At 38.4% G+C, this 16,962-nt stretch overlaps 1 protein-coding gene across 8 annotated transcripts in view; it reads right to left on the bottom strand.

Moving 5' to 3' along the window:
• LOC141500673 (uncharacterized) overlaps positions 1-16,962 on the bottom strand; it is a 216,332-nt gene that overhangs the window by 109,718 nt on the left and 89,652 nt on the right. For 6 of the 8 annotated variants that reach the window (XM_074204063.1, XM_074204068.1, XM_074204064.1 and 3 more), the window contains 4 exons: positions 15,787-15,955; positions 6,258-6,293; positions 1,626-1,718; positions 1,288-1,392 (listed from right to left, as the gene is read on the bottom strand). In XM_074204063.1, the coding sequence (XP_074060164.1) occupies positions 1,288-1,392; positions 1,626-1,718; positions 6,258-6,293; positions 15,787-15,955 (403 nt within the window). The remainder of the gene's footprint in view (positions 1-1,287; positions 1,393-1,625; positions 1,719-6,257; positions 6,294-15,786; positions 15,956-16,962) is intronic. The other 2 variants (XM_074204065.1, XM_074204062.1) reach the window with 1 other exon arrangement.

The raw sequence follows: 16,962 nt of genomic DNA, 5'->3' as shown, positions 1-16,962 counted from the left end.
TAAGTCATCCAATCTGCTCCTGCCTCAGGCAATAGTCTAAGACTATAAATTGTAGAGATAGCACTAGTCTGCATAGGTAGAAGGTGTTTTCTCACCTAGGTGTTCCCTCTATCAATGATAGCAAAGTTTCGATGCCTATTCAAAATATTTATAGCCACTCATTTTGTGGTAGCTGGAAAGAACCAGAAATAACCTAGATGCCCATCAATCAGAGAAGGGCTAAAGAAATTGTGGTACATGAATGTAATGAAATATTACTGTCCTGTGAGAAATATTGAATACCAAGAAGTCTGGGAAGACTTAGAAGAAATGTTGCAGAGTCAACTTAAACCAGGGAAATAATATAAACAATGATTCTCACAATGTAAACAAAAACCAAAAACAAACAAAGAAAACAACCATTAAGACTTTGAATCCTGCATCATTATAATGATGTTGCTTAGACCTAAAAAAGAGCTATGAGATCCTCCCTTCTTTGCCAACTCGGGAGGGACCAGGAACATGAAATCCTGTGGCTGATAGCTTGCTTTGTTGCTCGATTATTGGTTTTACTGCACTGTTTTTGTTTTTTGTTGTTGTGTTACTGTTTTACCCCATTCTTTCTATTCTTTGTTGCAAAATTTAGCTCACTGGGTAGGGGATGGGGAAGGTATACATTGGGAAATGAAGGTCATGTAAAACCAAAAAGATATCAGTAAAAAATATAAATAAATAGGGGCTATAATTTGAAAATACAGCGACATCTAAGAAGTGAATGAAATCAACAGGATTTGGAACCATTTCCCCTCCCATTTGAGGCTTGTCTGTGTAAAGAGCTTAACTCCCTACTAACATTCTAATAAATTAAGCTAGAAAACCAATCCCCAAAATCTCAATCTCTCTCTCTCTCTCTCTCTCTCTCTCTCTCTCTCTCTCTCTCTCTCTCTCACACACACACACACACACACACACACACACACACACACACATCAAATCTTCTCTCTCCGAAACCCTTTGGGAATTGTTTTCAGCTCAACCACTTCAAGAGAACAAATACTGTGAGAACACAGCAGAATTTGCAAGCAATTCCTCCAAATAACAGTCCTAAGAAACTCAGAGGAGAAGCACAGCCAAAAGAAAATTTTATTTTAGTTTCTACATGTAAGAAGTATGCTTATTTCCCTACTTACTCTAGGCCAGTGGATCCCTGTCTTGTGAATAACAAGCCTCGAGAAATTGGCTAAACAAGTAGAGGGGGGCAGCACTTGTCTAAAAGAAATGTGGAAGGGGCAGAGGTTTGCCACATACCTTTGAGACCAGGAGGTCCAGGAAGACCAGTGCCAGGGCTACCTGGTTCCCCTTTACTACCATGGATTCCTGGCAAGCCTGCTATACCTGGAAGCCCTGGATCACCTAGAGAGAAATAACAGCATTTTAAGAGGGTAACAATGAGACAGAACCAATCAATCAATAGGTATTTAGAATTAAACATTCACCCATTTCTAGACACTGAGGCTAAAAAGATAGAAAGGAAACAGTCCTTTGCCTTCAGAGAGCTTATATTTTATTGAGAAACATCTACCTTACATTTCATGTGGGATGCCAAAAGGTATAGATTCTGGGGTGACACAGATTTCCCTTCTTACCTGGAAGACCCACATCACCATCTCTGCCAGGTAGACCAGACAAACCAGGAGGTCCTGGTTGGGATAGAGTCAGACCTGGATCACCTTTGGCACCTGAAAATGAGAAAGGATTCATAAGACTGGGGATTTATTGGGCTTCTCCTTTAGCAAAATTAAATGATCAATAGACATTTTTAAAAATTCCTCAGATGTTCAATTAGATGTAGGCGTTCCCTCTACCATACAGATTATCACCCAACCTATGGAACTAGTTCATGCCCTCCAATCAGTTTACCAGGTCAGGCCTTCCTCCAGGTCTCCTCACAGTGAATACCATCAACTGGTATTCATTTGACCCTCACTTTTGCCATATGACCTGCTCAGATGGTTTTTGAAATTGCCTATGGTTTGTGTCCCATCCTTTATATTACTTCCACTTACTTCTGTTTTTGTACTGGATCACAGCCCGCTCAAGAAAAGTAACAAGCATCTAGGCCATCCGCTAAGTGTTGGGCTTTCAAGGTTAAAAAAAACCAATCCCAGCCCTCAAAGAGAGTATCACAGTCAAACGGCCATGATAACATGCAAACAAATATATATACAAACAAGTTACAGATAAGAGAAACTGGAAATAATCACTAGAAGGCACTGGAATAAAGGAGAAGTGAAAAAGACTTCCTGTAAAAAGTAGGATTTTAACAATGTTTGTCCTTCATTTTTGAAGAAGACCATGACATCAGGGGAAGGTGATTCCATGATAAGCACTTGAATGAGGGGACGGGGGGGGCTGTACTAAGTCACCAGCCTCACTTCCTCCTTCAGAGCCATCTGGGTCCAGTGGCCAGATATGAATCAGGGTGACTGGAGATGTCCCTGGATGCGCAATCAGGGTGAAGTAACTTGATCAGTACACAAAGCTAATAAGTGTCAAATTCAAACTCTGGTCTTCTTGATTCCAAAACTAGTGCTCTATCCACCAAGTCACCTAGCTGCCCAAGTGGAATTTTTAGCTGGAACCTGAAAGCAGCCAAGAAATATAGATGAGGAACAGAAGAAATTCCTGACACAGGGAACAGCCAGAGAAAATGGTTGGTCGGGAGTCAAAGCCTCATGTGTGAGAAACAGAAAAGAGGTCAGTGTCACTTGATTTCAGAGTAACTTGGTATGCTGTAAGGTGTAGAAAGAATGAAAAAAGTAGGAGAAGACCAAGTTGTGAAGAGGATCTGAATACCAAAGAGAGAATATTATATTTCATTCTTGAGGTTAGGGGGAGCCAATGGAATTTATTGAGGGGGAGGGTGACATTGTTGGACTTATCACTTTGGTGGTCAGAGGATGGATGGATGAAATGAAGAAAAGAGAAGGAGAGTTGAAGCAGACCTATCAGAATTCCTCTGGTGACAGCAATGTCAAAGAAAGATGAGGGAGTGGATATATTAAAGATGTTAAGAAGGTAGAATTGATAAGTTTTGGTGACATAATGGATGTGGGAGGGATAAGAGATAGTGAGGGGTTAAGGGTCACATTTATGTTGTGAGTCTGAGGGACTGAGAATAGAGAATAGTGGTGCCCTTGACAGTAATAGTGAAATTTGGAAGGGGGTAAGGTTCAGGGTTTATAATGACTTCAGTTTTAGAGTTTCAGATGTCTACCTCTCTGCTATACCCTGGATGATCTTTCACTTCAGTCCTTTGTAGACTTTCTGCCATACAACTTCACCAAAAGAATATAGGTATTTAAAAGATGAGCTTTTGTTTCACAAAGAAACTTGAAGTCATTAAAGGAATTTTCTAATTTCCCAAAGGCTAGCCTGCCTGCTCTTCTACTCCTGTTCATTTCCAGGTCAAAGTCATCCATTTTTATCATCTGTCTAAGATATGTATACTGAAAGGTAACTTCTCTCAGTTAGTCAATACAACTGCAAGTAATAGTCTGGATAACAAACATTCCTCGTCCTTTTGTTTTTTCCTATGTGGATGGTTAAGCCAAATTCATCAGAAAAGGGAAAACTTAGAGGAAGGATGATAGATTTGGAGAAAACATAATGAATTTTTCTTTGGAAATGTATTTTAGATGCCTATGAATCATCCAGATATAAATGTAGAGTAGGCAGCTGATAACATGAGACTAGAGTTCAGAAGAAAGATGAGGGCTGGATACATAGATCTACGAGTCATCTAAAGAGAGATGATAAACCTAGAAGAATTGATGACATCACCAAGTGAGACAGTAAAGAGAGAAAAGAATAGAATTTGAGGTCTATCCTTGATTATCAACCAAGAAGGAAATGATTATCCAGCAACAAAAGTGAAAAGAACAGTCAGAAAACAGGAAGAGAACTTAAAGAAAGCAGTGTTCTATCAGCCTTGGAGGAGGGAGGGGATGAAGACAACATGAAATAATGAAATAGAATAAGAAGAATGAGAATGAAGGAAAAGTTGTTGGGTCTAACAGGTAAGAGATCCAAGATAACCTTGGAGAAGGTAGTTTCAAGATTTCAAGTTATTTAGGGATAGAGGAAACAGAAGAGATAACCCTTTTTCAGAGTTTGACTATGAAAGGAATACATGATCTAGGACAATACTTGGAGGAAAACGGCAGAATCATGAAGGCAATGGAAGATAATGACTAAAATACTAGCAAAAGGCTATAGTAATGAATTCAAAAAAGTATTTACTATAACATGTCTGATATATAACAAGATTCAAGGTCCAACATTAGGGAAATTATAAATAAGTCATATTAATGAATGAAATAAAAATTACATGTGATCGTAGCTGCAGACATAGTATGAAGAATACAGCACTCATTTACAATAAAAGCACAAAAAAGCTTAGTTGTTACTAGGACTTTTTGTTAATATGAGAAACACTATCTATATGAAATAAGAGTTACCACTATTTGTAATAAAGTAACATAAGAAATTTTCCCAATAAAAACAAGGATAAAGCAAGGAGGTCCAGTGTCTCTAATTTGAAAGAGTCTTAGAAATGCCAACTATAACAATTAGATAGGCAAAAGAAGTTAAGGGGAATAGCACAGGGAAAGGGGAGGCAAAAGCACTCAAAACATAATGATGATTTACTTAGAAAATTCTGAGATTCAATAACCAAAAAAATCAATCCAAACAATTAACAGCTTCATTAAATTAGCATAATTCAAATAAACCCACAGAATAACTAGATGCTCTGTATATTACTAATGAAAAACAGAAATAGAAAAAGCGCTTTCAAAGTAACTACTAAATACATAAAATATTTGGAAGTTAATTTAATGAAACACATTCAAGACTTAAAAGATTATAATTACAAAACACTTTCTACAAAAATTAAGGCTTAAAAATTGGGAGCGACTAGGTGGTGTGGGGCGGCTAGGTGGCATAGTGGATAGAGCACTGACCCTGGAGTCAGGGGTACCTGACTTCAAATCTGGCCTCAGACACTTAATAATTACGTAGCTCTGTGGCCTTGGGCAAGCCACTTAACCCCATTTGCCTCGCAAAAACCTAAAAAAATAAAAAAATTGAAAAGATATCCATTGATCATAGATGGTTTGCATCAATAAAATAAAAATTATGTGCTACACCTAAAGTTCATTTATAAGACTAGATCAAATAATAACATCTAATGGAGGTCAGTACTCTCAATGAAAACAATGAAAAAGTTTGAATAAAGTAAGTTTTGTATTACCAGATCTCAAGCTATAAGTAGTAATCATTAAAACTCTTTGGAGAAAAGACAATGATCAATGTTGGAAGGGATGTGGTAAATCTGGGACACTAATACGGTGTTGGTGGAGCTGCGAACTCATCCAACCTTTCTGGAGAGCAATTTGGAATTACATCCAAAGGGCAATAAAAATGTGCACACCCTTTGATCCACTACTAGGTCTATACCCTGAAGAGATGATGAAAAAAGGGTAAAAACATCACTTGTACAAAAATATTCATAGCAGCCCTGTTTGTGGTAGCAAAGAATTGGAAATTAAGTGAATGCCCTTCAATTGGGGAATGGCTTAGCAAACTGTGGTATAGGTATGTCATGGAATACTATTGTTCTATTAGAAACTAGGAGGGATAGGAATTCAGAAAAGCCTGGAAGAATTTACATGAACTGATGCTGAGCAAGATGAACAGAACCAGAAGAACACTGTACACCTTTAACAGCAATATGGGGCTGATGATCAGTCTCTTTTTTTTTTTGAATTATAAAGATTTATTTATTTTGAGTTTTACAGTTTTCCCCCTAATCTTCCTTCCCTCCCCCCACCCCCCACAGAAGGCAATTTGCCAACCTTTACATCGTTTCCATGGTATACATTGATCCAAATTGAGTGTAATGAGAGGGAAATAATATCCTTAAAGGAAGAAACATAAAGTATAAGAGATAGCAAGATCAGACAATAAGATATAATTTTTTTCTAAATTAAACTTAATAGTCCTTGGTCTCTGTTCAAACTCTGCAGTTCTTTCTCTGGATACAGATGGTATTCTCCATTGCAAACAGCCCCAAATTGTCCCTGATTGTTGCACTGATGGAATGAGCAAGTCCATCAAGGTTGATCATTGCCCCCATGTTGCTGTTAGGGTGTACAGTGTTTTTCTGGTTCTACTCATCTCACTCAGCAGCTGATGATCAGTCTTAATGTACTTACTCATTCCATCAGTGCAACAGGACAATTTTAGGGTATCTGCAATGGAAAATACCATTTGTATCCAGAGAAAAAATTATGGAGTTTAAACAAAGACCAAGGGCAATATTACCTTTAATTTTTAAAAAAGTTATCTTAGGGGCAGCTAGGTAGCGTAGTGGATAAAGCACTGGCCTTGGAGTCAGGAGTACCTAGGTTCAAATCCGGTCTCAGACACTTAATAATTACCTAGCTGTGTGGCCTTGGGCAAGCCACTTTAACCCCATTTGCCTTACAAAAACATAAAAAAAGAATGCAAATGATTTCCAAAAAATGTAAACTATCAAAAACGATATTAAAAAACTCCTCTGCTAAAAGTACATATTAAAGTAACACTAAGATTTTTCCTTAGACAACAAAAGTTGGAAATAATCAAGGCTGGAGGAACAGGGACACTGAAACATTGTTAATGGAGCTGAATTATCCAACAATTCTCAAAAACAATATGAATCAGTGTGAGAAAAGTGACTAAATTGTTCATATCCTCTGATTCAGACATACCACTTACTGAGCATGTACACCCAAAGAAGTCAATGACAAAGGGAAAGGTCTCAAATATAGTAAAATAGCAATGTAGTCTTTTTATGGTAGTTTTTTTTCAAAAACTAGAATCAAAATGGGCATCTTTTAATGAAGAACAACTAAACAAATTGTGATATATAAATGTAATATAATATTATTATACTCTAAGAAATAAAGAATATGAAGAATACTGAGAAGAATGAGAAGTTTTATATGAACAATAACATAGTGAAATAAACAGAACCAAGAAAACAATATGCCTGAAGCATACAATAATGACAATAAAGAGAATACTAAAAGGAAATCAAACTCTGAGTAATTATGATGATAAATCCTGGATCTGGAGAACAGCTCATAAAATTAAGCTCTCTCCTTTTTGATAGAGAGGTAGGAGTGAAGATGATGTTATGGGTGCACAATGTTACTTACAGTGTCAAAGTTGCTGTGCTTTTCTCTGTTACAAGACCAACCTTTGCATTGTTTATGATATTTCCTCAATTTCTTTTTTGTATCTAATTACTGTAGCTAGCATTTCTCTTTTGAGAGAATGGGTTGGGGCTGGTAATGTTCAGAAATGAACTTACTATTTAATGAGGTATCAATAAAACTAATTTTTAAAAAAGAAAAATATATTTAATTACCATAACAATATAAAGGAAATCAATATTAAAAGATCTTTGAATTTATATCAATATAAGAGCCACCTTTCATACCACAGGACTTATGCTGAACCATACTTGCCTCCTCTTGGGAGGCGGGGGACTACTGTCAATGTATTGGCTTGTTCTGCTTTACTGTACTTCTTTTTTACAAGAGAGAGATATATTGGGGACAGTTACTGATAAATAACAATGATGGAAAAATAGCATCAATAAAACATGTTTTAAAAAAGATCGTAAGCAGTAGCACATCATAAAAGAGTGAAGAGTGGTGGAAATGAAAATAAAGTTGCAGGAAACTTGGCTTGAGACCAAACTAGGTCACATTATTCCAAGAACATTTATAGATGAAACTGGAAGGAAGACAACAGACACACCAAAATGGAACAAATTTGTTAGCATTTCTATAACAAACTATTTTCATCATCAATGACAATGGAACCACCACATTTGGACTCAAACTCCTCGGTTTCCAACATGTCATCTGAGAAAATGGAACTGACACTGAAGACAATTTTTAAAAAAAGGAAAAGCAGCTGTACCAGATCAAGGATAGCCAGAATAAACCCATGTTGAGAGGTGACACAATTTCAAAAACATTGAGGGATCAATTCTCAACATATATGAAAGAGAAGGTACCAAATGACTAGAAAAAAATTACATAAAGTGTTACTTCCCAAATAAAAAGACAAGTGAAGGGAAATCAATAAATACTGACCCACATGTCTACTTTCTTATGTCCATAAAATCTTTGTGAAAATTACTTTTTGGCACTTAGCACTCCTGCCTCTGATAATTCACTACCTGTGTGGAACAGAGGCTCCAGGGTTCAGTTTCTTCATAGGTACAATAATGAGGTGGGCCTCTGAGATTATGTCCAGCTCTAGATTCAAGATCCTCTCATTCTTTCATCTATATAGACACCCAAGGTATCTTTGATGTAAATAAGAAGGGAACAAGTAAGTTTTTGAAAATGAGTTTATTCAGCAGGGAAAATCTTCACACTCACACAACTGAATAGGAGTTATAGAAAATATAAGACTTATTATTGTGGTTGTTTGTTTGAGTCTAAGAATGATGATGTTGATGATGATGTTGATGTTTGTCCTTCCTGCTCAAAGAAGACCATGACTTCAGGGAAGGTGATGCCACAAGTACATGAAATGTATTTTCATGAGGGGGTGCTGTGCTAAGTCACCAGAAAGAGAGTCTAAGGAATGTTGATATTGAAGTGCAAAATGTAGTCTTGAAAGCCAAGATGGACCTCCGTCCAAGATGGCGGAGAGAAGACAGGCACAGTTCTAAAGTCTCCAGATCTCTTCCCCATCTATCACATGAAACAAACCTCTTAAAAGAAATCCGATCCAGAAAACCCAGAAAGAAAAGCCAGAACAGCTATCTCAGGATTTGTCTCCCGCAGCAGCCTTGGACGAATCCGGGCAGGTGGGAGGATCTGCCCCGATCAGCCAGATTAACAGCTGAATTATTCTGGAACCAGGAGTCTGAGGGCCCGAGAGCCCGACCTGCTGGATCAGCAATGGGGCTGGACAAAAGGTGCTTGGGTCCGCGGGGAAGCAGAGATGCTGGTGTTGCTGCTGTCCCCCTGGACCTCCAGGACCAGGCTGGGGGAAGTATTCTGGTGCAGGAGAATGGCAGACACTATCCCTAGGCTTCTCGGGTCTGAGAAACTCTGAGGGCACATCTCCATTGCACAGAGGCTTCTCCTCAAACAAAGGCAAATTACTTCTGCCTCAGACCCAGGTGTGTGAGCAAAAGAACCAGCCCAGCTGAGGAATGACCTCAGGCCAGGGTAAAGCCCACCATTGATTGAAGGCAAAAGAATTCAATAGCTCCAATTCCTTCCCTCAAGCAAAGGGAGAAGGCCTCCCAACCAAGGTCACAGACACTCCAGAGAGGGCAACCAGCACCTCCTACTGGCCAGCCAGAGAAACTGCACTCAGTAAAGCCTTTAGCAATCCCAAGCCCAGGTGAACCAGCCCCCCCCCCCAACTTAAGGCCTTAGCATAATGAAGAAGGGTCAGCGGAAAGGTGGATCCATAGAAAAATTCCTGGAAGGGAAGGACCCCAACTCAGAGTGACCTGGAACCTTTGAGGAGAATACAATCTGGTCTCCAGCACAGAAAGACTTCCTTGAAGAAATAAGGAAGGAACTTAAAAATTTGGGAGAGACAATTAATACCTTGCAACAAGAAAACAATACCTTAGAAAGTACAACTGGACAAACACAAAAGGAGAATAAATCTCTCAGATCCTCAAATGAGGAAATGCAAAAAAGAAATTCTCTCAAAACCTCAATTGGTCAAATGGAAAGCTCTTTCAAAAGTAGAATTGACCAACTGGAAAAGGAGTTGCAAAAGGTTAATGAAGAAAACTCTTCCCCCCAAAAAAATAATGGAGTCTGCAGAAACTAATGACTCCATGAGACAGCAAGAGTCAGTTAAACAAAATCAAAAAATAGAAAAAATAGAAGCAAATTTAAAATACTTCATCATCAAAACCACTGACCTCGAGAATAGATCGAGGAGGGGCAACCTGAAAATTATAGGACTTCCTGAAAACATTGAAGAGAAAAAAAGCCTGGACTTAATATTACAGGATCTAGTGATGGACAACTGCCCTGATATCATGGAATCGGAAGGCAAAGTAGTTACTGAAAGAGTACATCGATCCCCACCAGAAAAAGATCCTAAAATGAAAACACCAAGGAATGTTGTGGCCAAAATGCAGAACTATCAGATAAAAGAGAAAATCCTGCAAGCAGCCAGAAAGAAACAATTTAAATATCAAGGAGCCACAGTAAGGATCACGCAGGACCTGGCTGCATCAACTTTAAGAGATCAAAGGGCCTGGAACAAGATATTTCGAAGAGCACGGGAGCTTGGAATGCAGACAAGAATCTACTTTCCTGAAAAGCTGAGCCTTCTCTTCCAGGGAAAAAGATGGACATTTAACGAAATGGAAGGATTCCAAAAATTTCTGATGAAAAGACCAGAGCTAAACAGAAAATTTGGACATCAAGCAGGAGGTTCAAGAGACACATGAAAAGGTAAAAAAAGGGGGGGAGGGGTGGCGGTAAAAGAAAAAAAATGCAATCCAGTAAGTTGAAATTGGCTAAACCCCAGCATGGGGGTAAAAAAAAAACAGATTCTCATAAACCTTGAGAAATGTAACTCTAACAGAGAGAATACACCTAGCCAGAATTGATGGACATTCATGACCTATCCATGAGACTACTATCCAATGGGATGTAACTGGCTTTAACCCCATTTGGGAGAAAGACTCTAATAATTCTCAGGAATTTTGACTCTATTCGACAGAATGTACAGAACTAGAAGGGACAGACACACAGAATTTTCTAGGACTTAGAAAGAAGGATCTAAAAAAAAACACACTACCGCCCTAAAAAGGGGGACAGGAAAGAGACGGGAGGAGGGGGATTGAATGGGGTAAATCTCATTACACTAAGAGGTACAAAAAACCTATGGTAATAGTGGGGAAGAAGGGAGCAGAGGAGAAACACCTGAATCTTCTTCTCATCAGATTTGGCTTAAAGTCAACCTACACATACTCAGTTAACTTATAAAACATCTAACCTGTCAAGTATTAAAAGGGGAAAAGGGGAGGGGGGATGGAGAAAGGGAAGGGGAGTGGGGGAAATAACAAAAGGAAGGGAAGGGAAAAGGGAAAGGGGAAAGAAAGGGGAAGGTGTGATATAGGAGGGCAAAAACACTGAAGGGGGTGGTTTTCATAAACAAAAGACTGGGGAATATGGATAAAAGGTGGGGGAAGGGGGGAAAATACAAACAGAGGGAAGATAGCACAGAGGGCAATAAAGAATTAGTAATCATAACCTTGAAAGTGAATGGAATGAACTCTCCCTTAAAATGTAAGCAAATAGCAGAGTGGATTAAAAACCAGAATCCTACAATATGCTGCTTACAAGCAAAATATATTTTGCTTCGGCTGAAGTAAAAAAAAAAAGCAGGAGTAGCAATCCTTATCTCAGACAAAGCAGCAGCAAAAATAGATAGCGTTAAAAAGCGATAAGGAAGGAAACTTTATCCTCCTAAAAGGTACCATAGACAATAAAGTCATTTCAATATTGAATATATATGCAACCAGTGGGACAGCACCCAAATTCTTAGAGGAGAAGCTGAAAGAACTACAGGAAGACATAGACAGCAAAACTCTACTAGTGGGAGACCTCAACCTCCTGCTATCAGATCTAGATAAATCGAATCATAAAACAAACAAGAAAGAAATTAGGGAGGTAAATAGATTGTTAGAAAAATTAGATATGGTAGACCTATGGAGGAAACTGAATGGGGATAGGTAGGAATATACCTTTTTCTCTGCAGTACATGGAACTTATACAAAAATTGACCATGTACTAGGACATAAAAACCTAATGATCAACTGCAGAAAGGCAGAAATAGTGAATACATCTTTCTCAGATCACAATGCAATAAAAGTCATATGCAATACTGTGCCAAGGAGATACAGACCCAGAACAAATTGGAAACTGAATAACCTCATTTTAAAAAATGAGTGGACCAAAAAAACAAATCATAGAAAGAATTAACCATTTTATCCTAGATAATGATAATAATGAAACAACATACCAAAACCTATGGGATTCATTCAAAGCAACTCTCAGGGGATATATTATAGCTCTAAATGCTTATATGAATAAATTGGAGAAAGAGGAAATCAACGAACTAAACATGTAACTAAAAAAATTAGAGAAAGAACAAATCAAAAATCCCCAATTAAGTACCAAATTAGAAATTCTAAAAATTAAAGGAGAAATTAATAAAATTGAAAGCAAAAAAACTATTGAATTAATAAATAAAACCAAAAGTTGGTATTATGAAAAAAACAATAAAATTGATAAACCTCCGGTCAATTTGATTAAAAAAAAGAAGAAAACCAAACTGCTAGTATCATAAATGAAAAAGGTGAACTCACCACCAATGAGGAGGAAATTAAAGTAATAATTCGAAACTATTTTGCCCAACTCTATGCCAATAAATTTGATAATCTAAGTGAAATGGATCAATATTTACAAAAATATAAGTTGCCCAGGTTAAATGAAAAAGAGATTAAATACCTAAACAACCCTATCTCAGAAAAAGAAATTCAGCAAGCCATTACTGAACTCCCTAAAAAAAAAAAATCTCCAGGGCCTGATGGATTCACAAGTGAATTCTAACAAACATTTAAGGAACAATTGGTTCCAATCCTATATAAACTCTTTGGAAAAATAGGGAAAGATGGAACTCTGCCTAACTCTTTCTACGAAACCAATATGGTGCTGCTACCTAAACCAGGAAGAGTTAAAACAGAGAAAGAAAATTATAGACCTATCTCCCTGATGAATATAGATGCAAAAATCCTAAATAAAATCTTAGCAAAACGACTACAACAAGTCATCACTAGGATAATACATTATAATCAAGTAGGATCTATTCCAGGAATGCAGGGCTGGTTCAATATTAGGAAAACTGTTAGTATACTCATTTATATGAACAGAATAAATGTAAACAGAATAAATACAAGATAGTTAATTACAGTGGATAGAATGCTGGGTCTGCAGTCAAAAAGATTCATCTTCCTGAGTTCAGTTCCAGTCTCAGATACCTTAGTAGCTAGGTGACCCTGGGCTAATCACTTCACTCTGTTTGCCTCAGTTTCCTCATCTGTAAAATGAGCTGGAGAAGAAAATAGACAACTACTGCAGTGTCATTGTCAAGAAAATCACAAATGGGGTCATGAAGAATTAGACTGAAACAAATGAACAACTTCAATACAAGATGGTATGAGAGGGAAGTTCAGAAGATCAGGACTGGCTTGATATAGAAAGGGAGTCCTAAAGGAACAGCAGAGACAGAGCACATCCTAAATGGCAGAGGAGAGGGGGGAGATCATTCTGCATGATGTGTGGTCCTTGTAAAGATACAGCATTGAGAGATGGGGTGCCATGGGCAAGGAATAGAGAGAAGATAATCAATAATAATAATAATAGTTAACATTTACATAGCACTCACTATAAAAAAGAGCTTTACAACTATTACCCCATTTGATCTTCAAAACAACCCTGGGGGGTGGCTAGGTGGTGCAGTGGATAAAGGACCGGCCCTGGAGTCAGGAGTACCTGGGTTCAAATCCAGTCTCAGACACTTAATAATAATTACCTAGCCATGTGGCCTTAGGCAAGCCACTTAACCACTTAACCCCATTTGCCTTGCCAAAAAAAAAAAATCTAAAAAAAAAACAAACAACAACCCTGGGCAGTAGATGTTATTATCACCCCCTTTGTACATACAGCCTGAAGTGACCTGCAGGCTCACATAGCCAAAAAATGTCTGAGGCAACATTTGAACTCAGATCTTCCAGCATTCCATCTAGAGTGCTACCTGAGCTACTCAGAGATCAACTTGACAGGACTGCAGAGTACAGGAGAGAGCAGCCTCCAATGGGAGGAGAGAAGAGGGGATGGTAGAAAAATATGAAACCAAAAAATTTACAGATGAATGAATATTGAAAAACTACTTTTGCATGTAATTTGAAAAATAAAATTTCAATTAAAAAAAAGAAAGCCAAGATGCTACTCATGCAGGTAAAACTTATCCAAGTTTATGCACATCCATAGAGAGAACTTTGCTCAGTGATCCTCAATTTATCGATATCACATGATGCACATAAAACAAACTGGTGTAGCAGTTTGCCAAACATGCCTGTCATAATTTAGGAAGATTCCCAGAGCAAAGTTCAAATGGAAAAAAGATTTCCAATAAAGGAGCCTTTGTTCTGCTCTGGGCTCTATATCTGATTTAATGTAGGCTCCTTTAAGGGCAGGAGCTGTCTTTTTTTCTGTTCATATTTGTATTCCTAGTACTTAATTTCTCCTACCTGTGGATAATGTTTTGCTCACAACAAACACCAGAATCTTACAAAGCTTCTCCGAAGATGATCAGAACCACTCAAAAGAGAAATTCACACAGGAAAAACCAAATGGATGAAGAATGGCAACAACCCAGACTGACAGATTGGTAGCAGGGAAACCCATTGAATTAGATCATGAATGATAAATAAGTGAATAATACAGCTCTTATCACCATGCTAAATGTTGAGAATACAAATATAAGTAAGAAAAATAGTCTGTGCCCTTAAGGAGCTTAGATTCTAAACACATAAAAGGGATAGGTATGATATTACTTTACAATGTTATTATTATAAAAATTGTTCTTGTTCTCCTCACTTCCCTCTGCATCAGTTCATATAAGTCTTCCCAATTTTTTTCCTGAAATTTTCCCTTTTTCATCATTTTTTATACTTCATTATTTGTTTAGCCATCCCTCAAAGCATGGACATCTCCTTAGTCTCCAGTTCCCAGGGATCACAAAAAGAGTTGCTATAAAAATTTTTGTACAGTTGGGTTCTTTTCCTCTTTACTCTCTTTTTGGGACAAACTAAGCAGTGGTATCACTAAGTCAAAGGATATGCCCAATTTAGTGAAAAACTGCCTTACATATCCTTCAGCTGAGAAGTAGTATAGAAGTCTGTTTCTGGGAAAGATAAGATGAGAGCTTACTTATCAATGCTTCAGGACTCAGAGACAGGTCAAGTGTATGTTTATATATATATATATATATATATGTGTGTGTGTGTGTGTGTGTGTGTGTGTGTGTGTGTGTGTGTGTATACACACACACATATATATGTATATGTATACATGTATATTATATATATGTGAATACACACACGTACGAGAGAGAGAGAGAGAGAGAGAGAGAGAGAGAGAGAGAGGAGAAAGTGTATGCTTGTATGGGTATTGTAGCTAAACATTGGGTTAAGCCCAGAATTGAATAGGAGGAAAAGAGTAGGCCAGACTGGCCCTAGAAAATGTCAATGTTTCAGGGACCCCAAGCTGGTCTCACATATAAAACTCTTCTATAACACATTGTTGGCAACCAGACATTTGCGGCAGATGTGAGGAGCCAGGGTATATTTCCAGCAACAAGTTGCAAACAAGAAGTAGGAGATGACATTCAAGAAATGGAGGTTTGGAAAAGGAAGTGAACTGGTCATATTTTGAGGGAGGAGTTAGCAAATAAAGAATAATAGCCCAGGGGCTGCTCTGAGTAGACCCTCCAGGAAAGATTGATAGGAAGATGGAGGCATGAATCACATACCATGAGAAGGCTCACTGAAGGGAGTTATAACATCAGTGAAATCCCAGATAAATGGAAGCCTCTGCCAATACCAAGGTAAAACCTGACTCAATTTACCTGAGACTCCTGGAGACCCTGGATTTCCTGCCAAACCTGGGATGCCTTTTTCACCCACAGAGCCTGGTGGGCCCAAACCAGGAAGCCCCATGGGCCCTCTGTTCCCAGGGAGACCTGGCAAACCTGGCTTCCCAGGGGGACCCCTTTCACCTTTCAAAGCCAAGCCACCCTGAAAAGGAAAATAGAGAAAATGGAAACAAAAGCCTTAATGGTTAAAGCCATGATGATAGACCTGACTCCAAGGGAACAATGGGCTCCAGCATCATTTCTGCAAAGCTATCTATATGTTGTCCTTATCTCTATACATTATAAACTAGCCCAATGCAAATATTTGCTCCTCTCTGCAAGATCACAAGCCTATCAATTTAAGGCACACCTTTGCCCAACTTTTTCTCTTGTTTATCCAGCCCCCCCATTCCCTTAACCCCAGATAACCTAATCGTCCTACAGCTGTCCCAAACCCACCATGACAACATCGTCCTCAAAGTTCTGCAGAGGGACCACAGAATCATAGGCTTAGAGGTCATCAAATATGATCTGCCCATTTTGCAGAGATGGAAACTCAGTCCCAGGGAGGGGAAGAGACTTATCCATGGTCACACATAGGACTCTAAATCTAGAGCTGAAAGGGACCCCAGAGGCCACCTAATCCAAACCCTTCATGTTACATAATGAGAAACTGAGGCCCGGGGAGGGCCTTGTCCAAGGCCACAAAGGTAGTAAGTGTCAGAGATGGGATTTTAACCTAGGTCCTTTGAGTCTCGAGCCAATGGTCATTCAGTCATTTGCATGGGTAAGAGGTAACAAAGCTGGGATTCATGCCCAGGGGTCTCTTGTCTCCAAATCCATGGCTTTCTCCCCTGTAGCTTGCTACCTCTAGACTCCACCACTTTAAAATTACCACAACCCAGTTTCTCCACCACTCTAAACTCCCATTCCTCAGCTAAATGACAGGAAAATAGGCTGATTAAATTAATTCACACCAAACTGTGGATGACTAACAACCCTGAACTACACCATGGGATTTGCTAGTTAATATGAATTAATGTCTAGTTGGAGAAATGGAGTGTGTGTGTGTGTGTGTGTTTGTGTTTATGTGTGTGGTATGTTTGTGTGTGTTGGGGAGGAGTGGAATATACAGCTTATTCTCTCTAATAACATCTGTCATTTTATTTC

The sequence above is a fragment of the Macrotis lagotis genome, chromosome X, assembly GCF_037893015.1.
Source record: "Macrotis lagotis isolate mMagLag1 chromosome X, bilby.v1.9.chrom.fasta, whole genome shotgun sequence".
Classification (NCBI taxonomy): domain Eukaryota; kingdom Metazoa; phylum Chordata; class Mammalia; order Peramelemorphia; family Peramelidae; genus Macrotis; species Macrotis lagotis.
The sequence above is the reverse complement of the archived record's forward strand: the minus strand, read 5'-3'. Positions and strand labels throughout refer to the sequence as shown.